The 19,686-nt window shown below is 46.9% G+C and overlaps 1 protein-coding gene across 5 annotated transcripts in view; it reads right to left on the minus strand.

Annotated features, from left to right (window-relative positions):
* Window positions 1-13,738, minus strand: part of FKBP9 (FKBP prolyl isomerase 9) — a 45,962-nt gene extending 32,224 nt beyond the window's left edge. For 4 of the 5 annotated variants that reach the window (XR_014833168.1, XR_014833169.1, XR_014833171.1 and 1 more), the window contains exon 1: window positions 13,384-13,738. Coding sequence is in view for 1 of the 5 variants with exons in the window: in NM_001252232.1 (NP_001239161.1) it covers window positions 13,384-13,616 (233 nt within the window). In the remaining 4 variants the exon portion in view is untranslated. 5 annotated transcript variants of the gene reach the window in all.
* Between the last annotated feature and the right edge of the window lie 5,948 nt (window positions 13,739-19,686).

The following is a 19,686-nucleotide window of genomic DNA, read 5'->3' on the forward strand; positions in this document are numbered from 1 at the left end:
TAACGACCCGGCGTTGCCGTGAGCTGTGGTGTAGGTCGCAGACGCAGCTCGGATCCTGCGTTGCTGTGGCTCTGGCGTAGGCCGGTGGCTACAGCTCCGATTCGACCCCTAGCCTGGGAACCTCCATATGCCGCGGGAGCGGCCCAAGAAATAGCAACAACAACAACAACAACAAAAGACAAAAAAAAAAAAAAAAATTGTCATCACAAGAAAAAAAATTGTTTATGCATGGTTTTTTAGCAATGAATGGTGGGTTTTGGTGGGGTTTTTTTTGTTTTTTTGGTCTTTTCTAGGGCAGCACCAGTGGCATGTGAAGGTTCCCAGGCTAGGGGTCTAACCGGAGTTGTAGCCACCAGCCTAAGCCAGAGCTACAGCAATGCGGGATCCGAGCCATGTCTGTGACCTACACCGCAGCTCATGGCAATGCCAGATCCTTAACCCACTGAGCGAGGCCAGGGATCGAAATCACGTCCTCAAGGATACTAGTCAGGTTTGTCATCGATGAGCCACCACGGGAACTCCTTAACTATGTTTTTGTTGTTGTTGTTGTTGTCTTTTTTGCTATTTCTTGGGCCACTGCCGTGGCATATGGAGGTTCCCAGGCTAGGGGTCGAATCGGAGCTGTAGCCACCAGCCTACGCCAGAGCCACAGCAACGCGGGATCCGAGCCGCGTCTGCAACCTATACCACAGCTCATGGCAACGCCGGATCCTTAATCCACTGAGCAGGGGCAGGGACCGAACCCGCAACCTCATGGTTCCTAGTCGGATTCGTTAACCACTGCGCCACGACGGGAACTCCCGGAACTCTTTAACTATGAATGTTAACTACACTTACAGTGGTGATCATTTTGCAACATATACAAATACCAAATCATTATGTTGTACACCTGAAACTAATGCAATGTTATATGTCAATGATACCTCAATAAAATTGTTTTTTTAATTTCTAATCATTGGCATAGAAGGACATATACATTAAAAGTGCAGGTTACAGAGTCACAGTATAAAATAATCCCATTTTGAATTTACATATATAGACTACATATGAAAAAAACCCATAAGGTGATGTGAAAATGTTATCCATGGTAATCTATGGGTAGGTGACTTAATTTGTCTTTGATCCTCTCTTAATTTCCAAATGATTACGGGATATAGTCAGCCCTCTGCAGCCTCAGATTTCATTTCACAGATTCGACCAAGTGGGATTTAAAATACTTCTTACAATTCCAGAACGTTCCAAAAAGCAGAAACTTGAGGAGTTCCCTGGTGGCCCTAGCTAATTAAGGACCCGGCATTGTCACTGCTGTGGAGCAGGTTCAGTCCCTGGCCCAGGAACCTTCACATGCCTCATGTGTGGCAAAAAAAAAAAAAAAAAAAAAAAAAAAAAAAAACCAAAAAACAAAACAAAAAAAAAGAACAAACTCACAAAGGAAAAAAATAAGTTGAATTTGCCAAGCACTGGCGACTATTTATGTAACATCAACATTAACATTGTATTTGGTATTGGAAGTAATCTAGAGATGATTTAAAACATGTGGGGAGTTCCCGTCGTGGCTCAGCGGTTAACGAATCCGACTAGGAACCATGAGGTTTCGGGTTCAATCCCTGCCCTTGCTCAGTGGGTGAATGATCCGGCCTTGTGGTGAGCTGTGGTGTAGGTCGCAGACGAGGCTCGGATCCCGTGTTGCTGTGGCTGTGGTGTAGGCCGGCGGCTACAGCTCCGACTAGACCCCTAGCCTGGGAGCCTCCATATGCTGCGGGTGCGGCCGTAGAAAAAGATCCAAAAAAAAAATTTTTTTAATTAAAAAAAAATTTAAATATATGGGAGGGTATGCCTTGGTTATATGCAAATACTACACCATTTTATATGAGGAACTTGAGCATCTGAGGATTTTAGTATCCGAAGGGGTCCTGGACTCAATCCTCCAGACACCGAGGAACAACCAACCGTACCTGTGTAATAAAATGTCATGAGCTGCGGGAATTTACCTCATTAGGATGTGCTGCCCTTCACTGGGTAAATTAATTCCACCTTTTCCTCGCGGTCCCTAAAGAAAACAGTTTAGGAGAGCAGCACCGTCCACCTCACCTCCCGTCAGGGCCGCTTCCTCAGACCTGCCCCCTCCTTCCCTTTCTCTTAGTTTTACGGTCCATTTCACAGCCTTCCTTTCTCCAAGGTCAGTGAAAAGAAAGCAAGAGTCAAGTTCTGGCTGACAAGCCAGAGGACAAAAGCACATGGTCAGCTTTGTGCCCAACTCGGCTTGGCACCTCTGCCCTCTGTCTCTGAGGGACCAACATCCACCCCAGGGAATGCCAGCTCTTCCATTTCACTTGGCTGGAGCCTCACCACATTCTGAACCCTCACAAAACTGGAAGATGTGTGTAAATAAGGCTTCACAGACTCCCCAGGCACAGAACATGTGCAAACAGCAACAGTGCACAAGCTGGAAACTTTATATTTTTCACCCACAGAACCCAAATTTATATCACATTTTATTTTTTTAATTATTGTTGATTCATAATGTTGTGTCCATTTCCACTGTACAGCATAGCGACCAAGTCACACACACATGCACATTCCTTTTCTTATACTATCTTCCATCCACAGAACCCAAGTTTAGAGAGTATTTATTATGTGTCAGGCACAGGGACAACCTAAGCTCTTCTATACATAATCTCAGTTAATCCTCATACAACACTTTAATGTGAGTGCTGATACGCAGGCTCCTTGGAGGTGAAAAACCTTCCCAAGCTCACAAAATTAGCCAAGTGGGGAAAAAAGCTAGAACCCAGAACTGTCTGACTCTTCCCCTCCACGCACAGGGCCTCCCCAGCAGGTGTAAAAGAACTGTTGTGGCCTCGAAGCATACATTTCATTCGATGGCTGCCTAAGCAAAGAGCTAAAAATCAAAAACATTTTTCTGAAAGAAAATTATAATTTACATACATGAGAAACTAACAATGAAATACCAGTCTTGTCTACAGCTGAAAACGCTGACCATCTGGAAAAATACGGTTGTTCTGAGCATCTGCGCTAATTAATCAGTACAACTGGCACAAATTCATGTGCAGTGTCCAGCCCAGAACTGGTCATGAAAATTATTTCTGCAAGCACTGGGATTAGAACTTACTCAGCCTGTCCTGGCATCTGGCTGATTTACACCTTTTCAGATGTCCCAGTCCAGGTCCTGCAGGAAGCAAATGATCTGCCCAAACTAGGCAGCTCTAGGAAAGTTTAACCAAGGGGCTGTGTGCGGGATGCAGAGAAACATTAGGGGACAATGCAGTACCTCTGGGGGTTGGTAGAGGGTGCTGTTGGTACGCCTGGGCCTAAAGGATCTAAGGATAGAGGAGGAGGCACCAAAAAATGCACAAAAGCAGAAACTCACCTCCCAGCTGGCTGCCTAGCCCCCAGGGACCCAGGTGAGATTCAACACCCTCCCCAGGCTGAGTTCCACCACTGAGCTTGGGCCCAACTCAAAAGGGGGGAGGCCAAATCTGATGTTTCTGCCTCCTGCCTCCCACCCGACACCTCATGCTCCCCACGGTGACTCTGGGCTTCCCAGATCCTTTGCACAAAATGTTTCCCTCCAACAAACCACCTCTACCAGAAGCTAATGAACCCTGGAAGCGAGGAAAGGCAAGCCAGTAACGATCTGGTAAACTACCCATCTGCTACCCAGATGGAAAAATGAGAGGACACTGTGATGGAAGAAGAGAAGGAAAGTGAGGGAGAAGAGACAAGTGAGCAGGAACGCAAAGGAGGAAAAGGAGAGAGTGCATCCATGCACAGCTCCACGGAGGGTCAGACCCTGACACGTGAGCAGGTGGCCTGGATGGTCTTTGGTGCATTAAAATATCATTACAGGAAAAAGTTAGCAAAGGAGAGTAAAATCATTACATCGTTATTCTGGCTTTTTGTTTTTAAGCAACTGCACAAAGGATGTAATGTCAGATCTCTGCAGATACTCTTTTTCTTTTTTTTCTTTTTGCCTTTTCTAGGGCCACTCCTGCGGCATGTGGAGGTTCCCAGGCTAGGGGTCCAGTCGGAGCTGTAGCCATCAGCCTACGCCAGAGCCACAGCAATGCAGGATCCGAGCCGAGTCTGCGACCTACACCACAGCTCACGGCAACAACGGATCCTTAACCCACTGAGCAAGGCCAGGGATCGAACCCACAACCTCATGGGTCCTAGTCGGATTCGTTAACCACTGAGCCACGACGGGAACTCCCCACAGATACTTCTTATTTTACACAAGTTCTCAGCCCAGCAAAATATAACCGACTTAAATAATCAATATGAATGTATACTTGATTGCAATGAACCACAAATAAAAATTAAAAGCAATGCTTAAGTCTTCAAAGGGGGCATTCGGTCAGCCTGCCAATGGCCTCAGAGGAGCCTCCTAAGATGAATGGAAAAGAACTTTTCCTAAAGTTAGCAGAACTGCCCTGGGCTAACACACAAGCAGCAGCCTCCTCTACCTGCGGCTTTGCTATAGAAAGGCTTGCCCTGAAGATTCACACTTCAAATGCCTCCCACCTAAGTGAGCATGTCCTGACTTGACCGGTCTTCCTGCCACTGCTCAACCCCTCCCGTTCATCCTGACACCATCCAAGGTGCTGCCCAGCTCACTGGCTCCTCTCTGAGACCCAGCCCTGCACTTAACAGGGGATTTACCACCCACGAGAATGGGCACCAGACCCAAATGGAACTAATCAAATTCCAGTTAGTCAGCCTTACTGGCACCCAAAAGGTCTTGTATGTGACACAGAAAGCTTGCCAGGGCTCTCTTTCCGGGAGGGGGAAAATGAGGCCCCTCTGCAATCCCTCAGAGAGATGCAGAAAGTCTTCTCAGTTCATCATTCGGGATCCTCAGGAGGAATCCTTCTAATAAGAAGGATTTTTTTTTTTTTTTTGGACCTTTTTTTTTTTTTTTTTTTAAGGGTTGCATCTTTGGCCTACCAAAGTTCTCTGGCTAGGGGTCAAGCAGCTGCCAGCCACAGCCACAGCAACGTAGGATCCCAGCCCTGGAGCGAATTTCTTCCACAGTGGCCATGGCCTGGGCCAGGGCCTTCAAATAGAAAAATGCCAACCAAGGCCCATGGACCGTGACCATGAATCTTTGATCGAAGATCCCAACATATTTACTTTTTTCTAACACCAGCGATACACTTTCGCCACAGCGAAGAGGCATCCACAAAGGGACAGATGAGAGAAAATGGTAATGCAGTATACTTCCTTATTTTTTAAAGGGTAATATTTAAAATAATCTTATTGGGAGTTCCCGCTGCAGCTCAACAAAATCCATAGGTGGCATCTCTGCAGCACCAGGAGGCAAGTTCAATTCCCCCACCTGGCACAGTGGGTTAAAAGGATCCTTGGAGTTCCCATCGTGGCTCAGAGGTTAACGAATCCGACTAGGAACCATGGGGTTGCGGGTTTGATCCCTGGCATTGCTCGGTGGGTTGAGGATCCGGCATTGCCGTGAGCTGTGGTGTAGGTTGCAGACGCGGCTCGGACCCCAAGTTGCTGTGGCTGGGGCGTAGGCCGGCAGCTATGGCTCCAATTAGACCCCTAGCCTGGGAACCTCCATATGCAGCGGGAGTGGCCCAAGAAATCGCAATAAATAAATAAATAAATAAAAATAATAAAAGGATCCTATAGCTGCAACTCGGATCTGACCCCTGGCTCGGCGACTCCATATGCCTCAGGAGCAGCCAATACATACCTACCTAAATACTTTAAATAAATAATTTAATTAATTAATTTTTTAAAAAGTAAAGTTGTCACCACCAGGGCAGGGGGTGCTTTCGGGCAGAGCAGCATCTATGACCTACACCAGCTCAGGGCAACTTCCAGATCCTTAACCCATTGAGCGAGACCAGAAATCAAGCCCACATCCTCATGGATACTGGTTGAGTTCGTAACCGCTGAGCCACAATGGGAACTCCTTTTTTCCTTTCTTTCTTTCTTTTTTTTTTTTTTTTGGTCTTTTTGCTTTTTGTAGCACCGCTTCCCTCGGCATATGGAGGTTCCCAGGCTAGGGGTCCAATCGGAGCCGTAGCGGCCGGCCTACGCCACAGCCACGGCAAAGCCAGGTCCGGGTCGCATCTGCGACCTACACCACAGCTCACGGCAATGCCAGATCCTTAACCCACTGAGCAAGGCCAGGGATGGAACCCGCAACCTCATGGTTCCTAGTCGGATTTGTTAACCACTGCGCCATGATGGGAACTCCTTTTTTTTTTTTTTTTTTTAATTGAAGTATAATTGACTTACAATGCTATGTTCATTTCTGTTGTAAAGCAAAGTGATTCAATTAAGCATATATATATATTCTTTTTTATACTCTTTTCCATTATACTTTATCATAGGATATTGACTGTGTTCCCTGTGCTATACAGTAGGCCCTTGCTGTGTATCCATCCTATACATATAATAGTTTGCCTCTGCTAACCCCAAACTTCCAATCTATCTCTCCCCCATCCCCCCATCCCTTGCTTCCCTTTACTCTTAAGCCAGTTGGAATGGCTTTCTGGGCCTTCCGCACACCCTAACTTGAGGGCAGGAATTTATTTAATGGATTTTATCTTGGGGAGTTTCTGCCGTGGCACAGTGGGTTAAGAAGCCAACTGCAGAGGCTCAGGTCACTGTGGAAGTGTGGGTTTGATCCCCACCTCAGCACAGTGGGTTAAAGGATGGGCGTTGCCACATCGGCAGTGAAGGTCGCAGCCGTCGCTCAGATTCAATCCCTGGCTCGGGAACTTCCCTGTGCCTTGGGTGTGGCTGCAAGAAAAAGTTTTTTAAATAGATTTTATTTTTTTAGAGAAGTTTTGAGTTCACAGCAAAATTGAGCAGATGACACAGACATTTCCTGTGTATTCCCACCCTCACCCTTACACGAGCACACACACACATACACACACACACACACACACAGCCTCCTCTGTTATCAGCAGAGTATATCACCGGAGTGGTACATTTGTGAAAAATCAATGAACCTACACGGACATGTCACTGTCACTGAGAGTCCATAGTTTACATCAGGGTTCACTCTTGGTGATACCCATTCTATGGGTTTAGACAAATGTAAAGTAACATGTATCCACTATTAGAGAATTAAACAAAGTAGTTTTACCTGAGGGCAGGGATTTTTGCCTGTTTTATCTCTGCTACGTCCCAGCAACTAGAATAGTAGGTATTCAATAAATATTTGTTGAAAGAATGAATACGTAAAATGAAGTTGACCTCTGTTATGAATCTATGATTCCTTCAGAGCAATGGTTCTCAAAACGTGGTCCTAGACCACAGCATCAGCAGCACTTAGGAACTTATGAAATATACAAAATTCTCAGGCCCCACCCCAGACCTGCGGAATCAGGTACTGTGTCTAACACGCTCTCCAGGTGATTCAGATGCATGTACAGTTGGAACGCCACTGGGTCCGAGCACCTACAATTCTATATACGCAACAGGACATGTGATGGACCACATTATTGGATGTTATGGACCTCAAGGGCCTGCAGACAGGCCTGAAGGCTATGAAGGAACAGACCAATATTCTAGTTTTGCCTGCTCAAGGTAACAGGAACCTGTTAAACTTCAGTGCCCCACACCCCTACTACTGGGAATGCTATGGAACTCCTAAAAAGCGGAATCAAGAGTGGTGTACAGATGGCCCTCAAGCCCATGAAAAAATGCTCAGCATCACTGATTATTAGAGAAATGCAGGTCAAAACCACGATGAGGTACCACCTCACTCACACCCATTAGAATGTCCATCATTAACAAGTCAATAAATAACAAAGGCTGGAAAGGGTGTGGAGAAAAGGGAACTCTCCTGCACTGTTGGTGGGAATGTAAATTGGTACAACCACTATGGAAAACAGTATGAGGTACCTCAGAAAACTACATATAGAATTACCATATGACCCAGCAATCCCCTTCTTGGGCAAATATCTGGACGAAAGTTTCCTTGAAAAATTTCACCCCTATGTTCACTGGAGCACTATTCATAGTAGCCAAGACATGGAAACAACCTAAATGTCCATCAACCGATGAATGGATTAAGAAGATGTAGTATATATACATAATAGGGGAAAAAAAGAACAAACTCAGCCATAAAAAAGAACAAAATAATGCCATTTGCAGCAAACATGGATGAACTAGAGACTCTCATAAGTGAAGTAAGTCAGAAAGAGAAAGACGAATACCACATAATATCACTTATATCTGGAATCTAACATAAGGAACCAATGAACCTTTCCACAGAAAAGAAACTCATGGACTTGGAGAACAGACTTGTGGTTGCCAAAGAGGGAAGGGGAGGGAGTGGGATGGACTGGGAATCTGGGGTTAATAGATGCAAGCTATTGCCTTTGGAATGGATAAGCAATGAGATCCTGCTGTGTAGCACTGGGAACTATATCTACTCACTTATGATGGAACATGATGGAGAATAATGTGAGAAAAATAATGTATATATGTATGTGTGACTGGGTCACTTTGCTGTATAGGAGAAATGGACAGAACACTGTAAACCAACCGTAAATGAAAAAATAAAAATCACTTTAAAAAATAAGAATGGTGGACAAGGAACTCCCAAGGACTGGAGAGTGAGGGCAGGAGCCCCACAGAAACTGGCAGTCTTCTTTGACCTGAAGCAGCAGGCACGGAGCATATTAACAAGCCCACAGAAGTGCCAAAATAAAATAAAACTATGTCCAAGCCAGTGACCAAGAGCTGAAGGGCCAGGGACTGCAAATGCCTATAAGCTGAAAACTGCCCCCAAGTGCCAGGCACAGATGCAGGAAGAATGCTCTGTGGAAAGAAAGGCCCCTTGTGGTTTATGACTCTGGGCAGGGCGACAGCCATCATTTCCTTCTGGGCAAAATCTCCAAATCAGGAGTTCCCTTCATGGCTCAGGGGTTAACGAACCCACCCATGAGGATGCAGGTTTGATCCCTGGCCTTGCTCAGTGGGTTAAGGATCCGGCTGCTGCCGTGAGCTGTGGTGTAGGTCCCAGATGCGGCTCGGATCCCAAGTTGCTGTGGCTGTGGCTGTGGCCAGCAGCTATAGCTCTGATTTGACCCCTAGCCTGAGAACTTTCAGATGCCACGTGTGTAGCCCTAAAAAGCAAAAAAAAAAAAAACCCTCCAAATCAATATCAATAGCCAAAGCCCAAAGCACCTAGATTTCTCCTCCCCTAAGCTCCTTCTGTAGGAATAGCAAAGTGCTGCCCTGATACTTCATAAGTTCCCCAAGGAATGGAGGCCCTAGAAGGAAACTCACATTAATGAAAGAATCATCTACTGTGTTCCCTGCTCCCGTCACTCCAATGTCTATACTGTAGCCACAGGGATCCCTCAAGCCCTTGGTTAACTCTGCAGTGGCTCTCCACCGTCCCTAGACAAGGTCCAAACTCCATAGTGCGGCAGAGGAGGGCTTTGAAAAGCTGTCCCTGTCCTTGTCCTGTGGCCTCCTCTTCCCTTCCCTCTTCCCTCTGTCACTCCCCTGCTCCCACTCCAAGCTCAGGCCATATGGAACAGCTTTCACATCCCCCAACACAACGCCCCCACTTCCAGGCCTCTGCATAAGCTCTTCCCTCCACCAGTCGCACCTTTCCTCCCCAGCCCACCCCCAACCCTCTCCCCTCCGTTCCTCCTGGTACATTTTGCGCCTCCTCGGGGTTTATCTCTGCAATCCCAGAACCGCATTTTGACCACTCCATCTTCCCCAGTGACACCCCGCACACAACATATAGTTAAGCCTTCTAGGAGCTTCCAAAGCTCCTTGCTGCTCTGCCATCATAGATGTGGGTAGACTCTAGACCATAACCTTTATCCTTTTTTTAATTTTTTTTTTAAATTTTTTTAGGGCCACATATGGAAGTTCCCAGGCTAGGGGTCAAATAGGAGCTGTGGCCACTGGCCTATAGCACAGCCATAGCCACATGGGATTCGAGCCACATCTGCAACCTCCACCACAGCTCATGGCAATGCCAGATCCTAAGCACTGAGCGAGGCCAGGGATGGAACCTGCATCCTCATGGGTACCGCTGAGCCATGATGGGAACTCCCAGACCATAAACTTTAGATTCTATCTCTAAACTGCCTAAATGCAAAGCCCCACTTCACCACTTAGTAGTTATCACCTTGGGGAAATCACTTGAACTTTCTGAGCCTCAGTTTCTTATCTGTAATGAGATGCCTCCCTTACTGTCTTGTAAAGTTAAATGAATTCATCTGAATTCATATATGTAAAGGCAAATGGTAAGAACTATGTGTGAACTCTTTGTGAGAGGTGTGTGCTATCATTCTTTCTCTACTTATCACACTGTATAATTGTCTGGAGGGCCAGGCACTCTATTCAGGGACAGACACTGCATACACATCTGCTGAATCGATGGTAGCTCCTCTGCACTCTCTCACTGTCCCACACTGCCTCACAGTGGCTGCCCTCCTAGAGGGCAGAAAGTATGACACCATTTGTTCCAATGGGAATTATTCATTACCATCAGGATAAGTAGACAATTCTTACCTATTTTCTAAATTAATGAAGCAAATAAAAGAATATACACAAATGGCCAATAAACACATGAAAAGATATTCAACATCATTAGCCATTAGGAAAACATGAATTAAAGCCACAGTGACATACTACTTCATATCCACTAGGATGGCTACAATCAAAAAGCCAGACAGTTGCAAGTGTTGAGGAGGATATGGAGAAGCAGGAACCCTCAGACACTGCTGGTGGGAATGTAAAATGGTTCATTCATTGAAAAACAGTTTGGGAGTTCCCATCATGGCGCAGCAGAAACGAATCCAACTAGGAACCAAAAGTTTGCAGGTTCGATCCCTGGCCTCGCTCAGTGGGTTAAGGATCCAAAGTTGCTGTGAGCTGTGGTGTAGGCTGCAGATGTGGCTCAGATCTGGCATTGCTGTGGCTCTGGTATAGGCTGGCAGCTTAGCTTTGATTAGACCCCTAGCCTGGGAACCTCACTATGCCGCGAGTGCAGCCCTAAAATGAAAAGAAAAAAAGAAAAACAGTTTGGCAGTTCCTCAAAAAGTTAAACAAAGTTGAACACAGTTATCACAGGACCCAGCAATTTCACTCCTAGGTATATATCCCTAAGAAATGAAAACATACTTCCACACAAACCTTATGCACAAATGTTCATAACACCATTATTCATAATATCCCAAAAGCATAAACAACTCAAATACCCATCAACCAATGTAGACATAAACAAAATATGGTATAGCCATGCAATGGGATATTTATACAGCCATAAAAAGGAAGCAAGTACTACACATGCATGCTACATGAATGAACCCTTTAAATAGTATGCTACGTGAAAAAAGCCAGACTCAAAGGTTGCAAATTGCATGATTCCATAAAGAAAAGTATATTAATGGTTACCTAGGGTGGAGGGGACAGAAGTGACTTGCTGATGGGGATTTTTTTGGAGTGATGAAAATGTTCTGGGGAATTCCTGTAGTGGCTCAACAGGTTAAGAAACCAACTAGTGGAGTTCCCGTCTTGGATCAGTGGTTAACAAATCCGACTAAGAACCATGAGGTTTCGGGTTCGATCCCTGGCCTTGCTCAGTGGGTTAAAGATCTGGCATTGCCGTGAGCTGTGGTGTAGGTCGCAGATGCGGCTCAGATCCCGAGTTGCTGTGGCTCTGGCATAGGCCGGTGGCTACAGCTCCAATTCAACCCCTAGCCTGGGAACCTCCATATGCCACGGGAGTGGCCCAAGAAATGGAAAAAAGACACACACACACAAAAAAAGAACCCAACTAGTATCCATGAGGATGAGGTTCAATCCCTGACCCTGCTCATTGGGTTAAGGACCCAGCATTGCTGTGAGCAGCAGCGTAGGTCAAAAACGAGGCTCAGATCTGGTGTGGCTGTGGCTGTGGTGTAGTCTGGCAGCTAAAGCTCTGATTCAGCCCCTAGCCTGGAAACTTCCAAATGCTGCGAGTGCGGCCCTCAAAAGACCAAAAAAAAAAAGCTCTGGAATTAAGGTTGTGATGGTTGCACAACTCTATGAATATTCTAAAAACCACTGACTTGTACACTTTAAATGGATGAATTGTATGGAATGTGATTTATATCTCAAAGCTGTTTTTTAAAAAAAGAAGCAACTAAAACAGTAGTGAGAATGACTACTTTTTATTTTTTGAGAATAACTATTTCTAAGCACTCGCTATGTGTCACATAGTATATTAAACACCTTTTGTATATTCACTCATTGTCTGGAATTTCAAAAAAGGTAAGAGAGGCTAAGATTATTTTTTAAAAGACAGCTTCAGGAATGAGCTTAGCCCAGCCTAGAGCACAGAGCAGACACTCAACAAATTTTGTCTCTGCTTCATTTGGTGATACACTGAGAGACATGTGGGCACCGACCTGGGATTGTGACAAAGTCTCAGGGAGGACAGCAGCCTGGAGCTGGAGGAGAAGAGGCCTGTTAACCCTAAAACTAAACTGGAGAGAAGCTGGGAGAGGTGCTGTGCTCTTGGGGCAGAGCTTAGGGCAGGAATCGCCGGCATGGTGCACGACCACAGGGCAGAGCTGAGTGACTTACTCTGGACTGCCCCCTGCTAAGGGAAGTTTTTGGAAGGCCATAAGGGGGGGGAGATGGCGGGGGGGCGGCAGTGGTAGTTAACAGGCACAGACTCCTGCCTTGGATGGTCTGAGTTTCAAAATGATTCCACTGAAACAAGTTTCTTGGCCTCAATGGCCTCAAGATATCTCACTGGCAAAATGAGAGTGATGAGAGTACTTACCTGGGAGAACTGGAAGAAGTAAATGAGTTCACTACATGGAAAGCAGTTAGAACCACCCCAGCGCACTGTAACAGCTCCCTAAACCTTCGCGGCTGCTATCAGCACTTTCATCACCACCACCACTATCGCCATCATCATGGAGAGGTCTGTCTGACTAGCCGCTCGAGTGCCATCCCGGAAGGAACAGGAAAAGGAGATGGCAAGGGGACACCAACATTTACACTTGGGGGTCTGCTCGCGGACTGCCAACTTTACACAGAGCTCGCCTATGTCGATGCGCTGGGCAGGGAGGAAGGGCGTGATTTGTCCCAACCCCGCGGCGCAAGGTCCTAGAGATTCCAGCCCCAAGCAGGCGGACCAGAGGAGCAAAAGAATCGGGAGGCTCGCCCCCTCAACCCGGCAGAGAGATTAAGGGTCGGGGAAGTTTGGGGGTAGAAGGAGCGAGAGGGAGGAGCGCGGGTTCGCTGGGCGGGGCTGGGGGAGGTCCGTCGGGAGGGAAAGGCCTTTCCGGAGAGCGGGAAGCGGGAGAGCGGGCGCTGCAGCCTCCAAACCGGAGCCGGGCGCGCAGGGCGCGGTACCTGGAGTCGAACTTCTGGCCGTCGGGAAACGTCCCCACGTAGTGGTAGCGCACGAAGTCGCCACTGTGCACGGTGCGCGGACACTCGTCGGGCACGAAGCGCCGCTCGATCTGCAGTTCGGTGTCGGAGCCCAGGCCCAGGCCCGCCACGGGGGCCGCCTGCCCCGTCACCCAGAGCAGGAGCAGGAGCAGCGGCGGGGGCGGGGGCCGCCAACTCCGGGCCCTGACCGCCATCCGGGGCAGCGAGGAGAGGAGGGGGCGCGGCGCGGAGCCGGCGAGGGCGCACAGAGCTCGGGTGGCGTGGGGCGAGCCCGGGCGCTCGGCGGCGTTTGCAAACGTGGAAAAGACTCCCGGCCCTCCCCCGGCAGCAGCCACCCCCCTCTCTCCCGCCCCCCGCCCCGCGGCCACATCCGAGGGAGGGGAGGAGCCTCGGCCGCGAGCCAGGACCGGCCTGCTGCTCTCTGCGCCGCCTGGGCCAGTGAGCCGGCCCGCCCTGGGAAGAGGCGGGCCTTCTGGCAAGTTCAAAGGGGACCCGTCCCCGAGGGAGAAATCGTGAACTCCTCGGGACTGGGCTTCGGCCCAAAGTTGGAAAAGAAAACTTTTGCTGCCCAAGCAAACCCTAAGGTCTCCGCCTGCCCCTCGAGACTCTCCGGATTTAGGACCAGTAGAGGCTCCTACGTGGCGGTGGATCCAATTACCCCTTGCTGCTTTGGGGAGGGAGGAAAACTTTTTTTTTTTTTTTTTTTTTTTTGAACTTGGTTTCAAGGCTGGATTCTACGTGGAAAAAGACTGAAACCATTTTTTAGGATTTTTTTTTTTCAGGATTTTCTTTTCATACTTAGAGAAAGGGTATTGTGAGACCATTGCTAAGTGTTCACTGACCAGTCAATGGATGTACTTAATCGCAAACGACCCACATGGTCTCACACACGTGATCGGGTCAGTTAGGACTTAATACGAGAGACCCAGATGCTGCGGGAACTCCATTAGTTAAATGCATTCTTAGCTTTGAATTGGTTGACCTTTTATCTTTCCAACTATCATTTAATGTTTTTTTCTTTAGCCTCACCAGCAGCATGCAAAATTTCCCGGGCCAGGGATGGAACCCAAGCCACAGCAGTGACAACGCCAAGTCCCCAACTGCTAGCCACCAGGACTCCCAAGCATCCTTTATTAAGAGCAAAGACAGGAGTTCCCATTGTGGCTCAGCAGTAACGAACCCGAGTCGCATCCGTGAGGATGCAGGTTTGATCCTTGGCCTCGCTCAGTGGGTTAAGGATACCGCATTGCTGTGAGCTGTGGTGTAGGTCGCAGTGCGGCTAGGATCTGGTGTTGCTGTGGTGTAGGCTGGCGGTTGCAGATCCGATTCAACCACTAGCCTGGGAACTTCCATGGGCCATTGGTGAGGCCCTGAAAAAAAAAAAAAAAAGAGCAAAGACGACCTTTCCAGAAAGCCTCCCTCCTACAGACCTCCTCTCATATCTCACTGACTAAAATTGCATCCCATGCCCATTGCTAACCAATCAGTAGAAGAGAAATATGATTGGTTTAAGACTATTTAAGATTCATCTCCAGAGAGCAGGGAAAGGGCTTCCACTCTCCAACCAGCCTTCTCTGAAGTAGAGGCCTACCTAAGCTTCCTAAACAAAACCAGAATCCTGTTAGTAAGGAGGAAAGAATGCAGAATGGCGTTTGGTTTGTCAACCAGATATGTTTGCCACAGATTATCGATTGCATTGGATGTCTCCCTTTTCCCTCAGTCTTCTCTATACCTTTTTTCTTCTGCAGTTTTTCCTCTAGTCTTACCGGTTACTGAATAGACTCTAAGTTAAAATTATTAGAAATAATAATACATGGAGTTCCCGTCGTGGCGCAGTGGTTAACGAATCCGACTAGGAACCATGAGGTTGCGGGTTCGGTCCCTGCCCTTGCTCAGTGGGTTAACGATCCGGCGTTGCCGTGAGCTGTGGTGTGGGTTGCAGACGCAGCTCGCTCGGATCCCGCGTTGCTGTGGCTCTGGCGTAGGCCGGTGGCTACAGCTCCAATAAGACCCCTAGCCTGGAAACCTCCATATGCTGCAGAAGCGGCCCAAGAAATAGCAAAAAGACAAAAAAAAAAAAAAAAGAAAGAATAATACAGGACTTCTCAAATGTTTCCATGTGCTGCAAAGAACTATGGCCATGGACCTCTGGGAGCTTCCTGTCTACTTCACCATAAGAATTCTTTGAGGTGTGATGTTTGGGATGGGCGGGGGCTAGGCAGATTCTGCATTCTACCCTCGAATCATTAATATATGATAGGATGTGGTTTTTCTCTTTACTTAATTTTACTTAATTTTTCCTTCCTCCCTCTTCCCAGTGAAAGGTCATTGGTAAGATAAGTACTAGTAAAACAACACCTTGTGAGCAGAATAATGCCATCAAAGTTACCCTGCAAAAGGTGGTCAAGGTAAGCAGGAGAAAGTCTAGGCTTTTTAACACTGTTTCATTCTGAAAGGCTTCAAAGCTATCCAGCAACACAGAGTCAGAACTAGGTGCAGTTATCCCTCTATAATGAGGCCACACCAAGGCCCTTCAGCTGACCTTGAGAATGAACGTGATATCTTAGGGTGGGGCAGAGGGGTAGAAAAGACTGAGGCAGAGGACGGAAGAGGGAGAGAAGACAAAGAAAGCCTCTCTTCTCACTTTGGCTAGATGCAAAGTGAAGGGCGACTCCATGGGTATTCATGGTTGGGTAATAATCTCTGTACTCTCTCTTTCTGGAAAGGAACTGTACCTGCACATGCCTCCAGATGCTATAGGCATAAATATAGGATGATGGGTAAGAATAATGATTCAGAATCATAACCACCAGGGAAAGAATTCCTGTGTCTCATTGCTTACCAGATGAAAGGTTACTACATTGAGTTTAATCACAATCAGAAGATAAGGCTGAATTTGAGAGGTGGCCCTGTGTAATAAAGAATCTGCCAGGGAGTTCCCGTCGTGGCTCAGTGGTTAACACATCCAACTAGGAACTATGAGGTTGCGGGTTCAGTCCCTGGCCTTGCTCAGTGGGTTAAGGATCTGGCATTGCCGTGAGCTGTGGTGTAGGTTGTAGACGCGGCTCGGATCCTGTGTTGCTGTGGCTCTGGTGTAGGCTGGCGGCGATTCAACCCCTAGCCTGGGAACCTACATATGCCGCGAGAGCGGCCCAAGAAATGGCAAAAAGGCAAAAAGGCAAAAAAAAAAAAAAAAAAAAAAGAATCTGCCTCCATTTTTTCTTTTCTTTTTTTTTTTTTTTTTGCCTTGCCTTCAGCATGTGGAAATTCCCAGGCCAGGGAACCTGAGCCACAGCAATGACAACACCAGATCCCTAATCACTAGGCCACCTGGGAACTCCCTGATTCCAATTTTTTTTCTTTCTCTTTTACTTTTTACAGCCACGCCTGTGGCATATGGAAGTTCCCAGCTGGGGTCTAACTGGAAATGAAGCTAAGATACATACGCCAGAGCCACAGCAACACCAGATCTTTAACCCACTGAGCTAGTAGGGATCAAACCCAAATCCTTAGACAATGTCAGGTCCTTAACCCGCTGAGCCACAGTGGGAACTCCCTTGCCTCCATTTTGATGTTGACCACTGACAGCCTTCAAGCCCACTTCCACTGTTCCCTTCCTTCCCATCCGTGGGCAAGCTGATAAGAAAGCCCACAACTCCTTCTCTTGGCACCAGAGGGAAGTTCTAACCACACAAAGCCTTGGCCTGTGTGTGGGAAGGTTCAACCAGTTTCCACCCCTAAACACAATAAAACCCAGAGTCACTCGCCTTTCCTTTGCTGAAGCTATTTTTGGACTGGTTTAGGTGCCTGACCTGCTTACCCAGAAAGCCTCAATATGTAAGTAATAAATTTCTTCCTACTGACTTGGTGCCTATGCGGCCTCATTAGTCTTGACAGCAAACCAATTTTGGGTAGGGAAGGATCCATCAGACTTCTTTTTTTATTACTCAATGAATTTTATTACATTTATAGTTGTACAATGATCATCACAACCCAATTTTGTAGCATTTCCATCCCAAACCCCCAGCCCAACCCCGACCCTGTAACCTGTCTCATTTGGAAACCATAAGTTTTTCAAAGTCTATGAGTCAGTATCTGTCCTACAAAGAAGTTCATTGTGTCCTTTTTTAGATTCCACATGTAAGTGATAGCATATGATGTTAGTGTCTCACTGCCTGACGGACTTCACTTAGCATGATAATTTCTAGGTCCGTACGTGTTGCTGCAAATGCCATTATTTCTTTCCTTTTAATGGCTGAGTAATATTCCATTGTGTATAGGTACCACATCTTCTTTATCCACTCCTCTTTCGATGGACATTTAGGTTGCTTCCATGTCTTGGCTATTGTATATAGTGCTTCAATGAAACTGGAGTACATGTATCTTTTCAAGTCATGGTTTTCTCTGGATAGATGCCCAGGAGTGGGATTGCTGGATCAAATAGTAATTCTATTTTCAGTTTTCTGAGGAATCTCCATTCTGTTTTCCACAGTGATTGCACCAATTCATCAAACTTCTGTAGAGTAACCACAACACCTGGCATATCACCCTGGATTGATGACCAGGAAACTTCTCAATCTGGTGTCAAAATATGTAAAGAACCCAGATTCAGATTCACATAAACAGGTGGATATAAGTAGTAAAAGAATTTTCACTGCTTTGTAAGCTGGGTAATCATCAAGGAGCCATGTCCAGAATGTAGCCCAGGATGTGGTACTGGGCTAAGCTGTCAGACTACTGAACTGTACCTCCGTTATTTTTCCCTGCCCAGCATCACGGCATCACTCTTTCTTCCCCTTCCTCCTTTTCCTCCTCCATTGTATAGTTGTACAGTGATCACAACCCAATTGTGTAGCATTTCCTCTTTCTCATCTTCTTCTTTCCCATCACCCTCTCTCTTTCTCTCTCTCTCCCTCCCTCCCTCTGTTTGTTTGTTTTGTTTTTTGCCTTTTCTAGGGCTGCACCCGTGGCATATGGAGGTTCCCAGGCCAGGGGTCCAATCGGAGCTGTAGCTGCCAAGCCTATGCCAGAGCCACAGCAACATGGCATCCCAGCCGTGTCTGCAACCTACACCACAGCTCACAGCAACACTGGATCCTCAACCCACTGAGCAAGACCAGGGATCAAACCGCAACCTCATGGTTCCTAGTCGAATTCATTAACCACTGAGCCATGACGGGGACTCCTTCCTCCCTCTGTTAATAGCACCTAAATCTTGCTTGGAGGAACAACCCCTCCACCACTATCAGTCTATAGGGCTTGAATAAAGCTGATCCACTCCTGGGATTTAGGGTGGATATGTAACATAGGCTTGAGCAGTCAGTGTACTGTATCTCCTTGACCACAGAGATTGTTTCCATGACAGCTACATGACTCTTGTTAAGCCAATGAGTATAATACATGGAATTCTCATTGGAACTGAGAGAGAAATCTTAAGCCTAGATCACATCAACCAAGCTGGACTAGAATTGTTCCTCCTCTCCTGGGAAGGCTTTGTTACCAGCCAATTTTTTTTTCTTTTTAGGGCAGCACCTGTGGCATGTAGAAGTTCCCAGGATAGGGGTCCAATCGGAGCTGAAGTGGCCAGCCTCCACCATAGCCATAGCAACGCAGGATCCAAGCTGCATCTGGGACCTACACCACAGCTCATGGCAGTGTTGGCTCCTTAACCCACTGATCGAAGCCAGGGATCGAACCCACATCCTCATGGATCCTAGTCGGGTTCATTAACCACTGAGCCACGAAGGGAACTCCCTGTTGCCAGCCAATTTATGATCCAAATTACTTCCAGCTGGAGCTACTAATTTGTTGGCCATCTTTGGCTTCCAGTAGCCATCTTTGCCTCCACAGTGGGAGAAAGTACAAAAAAATGAAGCAATACAACAGAAAGTGAAACTGAGGGAGAAATTACTGACTATAGCAAATCAGCACTCAGACCCAGCTGCTCCTGAAGTTCCACCCCATGACATTTCACATATGTAAGCCAATAAACTCCTTAATTTTTTTTTCTTAAAACAGTTTGATTTGGATTTTGGCCCATTGTTTTTTTTCCAAAAGAATTTTGACTAATACTTGCTAAAATGGAATTATCAATCCCTGGGTCTTCTTGCTGAGAGATCAAATCACTGTTAGGCAAATTGACTTCTTTCAATTGCTGGTGAGATAGAGCGTTCGGGTTGTGGCTCAGTGGTAGCCTTGCTTGGTGGGTTAAGGATCCCGCATTTCGGTGACCTGTGGTGTAGATCGAAGACGCTGCTCACATCT

Source organism: Sus scrofa, chromosome 18 (assembly GCF_054392235.1).
Source record: "Sus scrofa isolate SSC_HxYL_T2T_F1_AM1 chromosome 18, Sscrofa_HxYL_maternal_Yorkshire_Landrace_v2.0, whole genome shotgun sequence".
Taxonomy (NCBI): Eukaryota; Metazoa; Chordata; class Mammalia; order Artiodactyla; family Suidae; genus Sus; species Sus scrofa.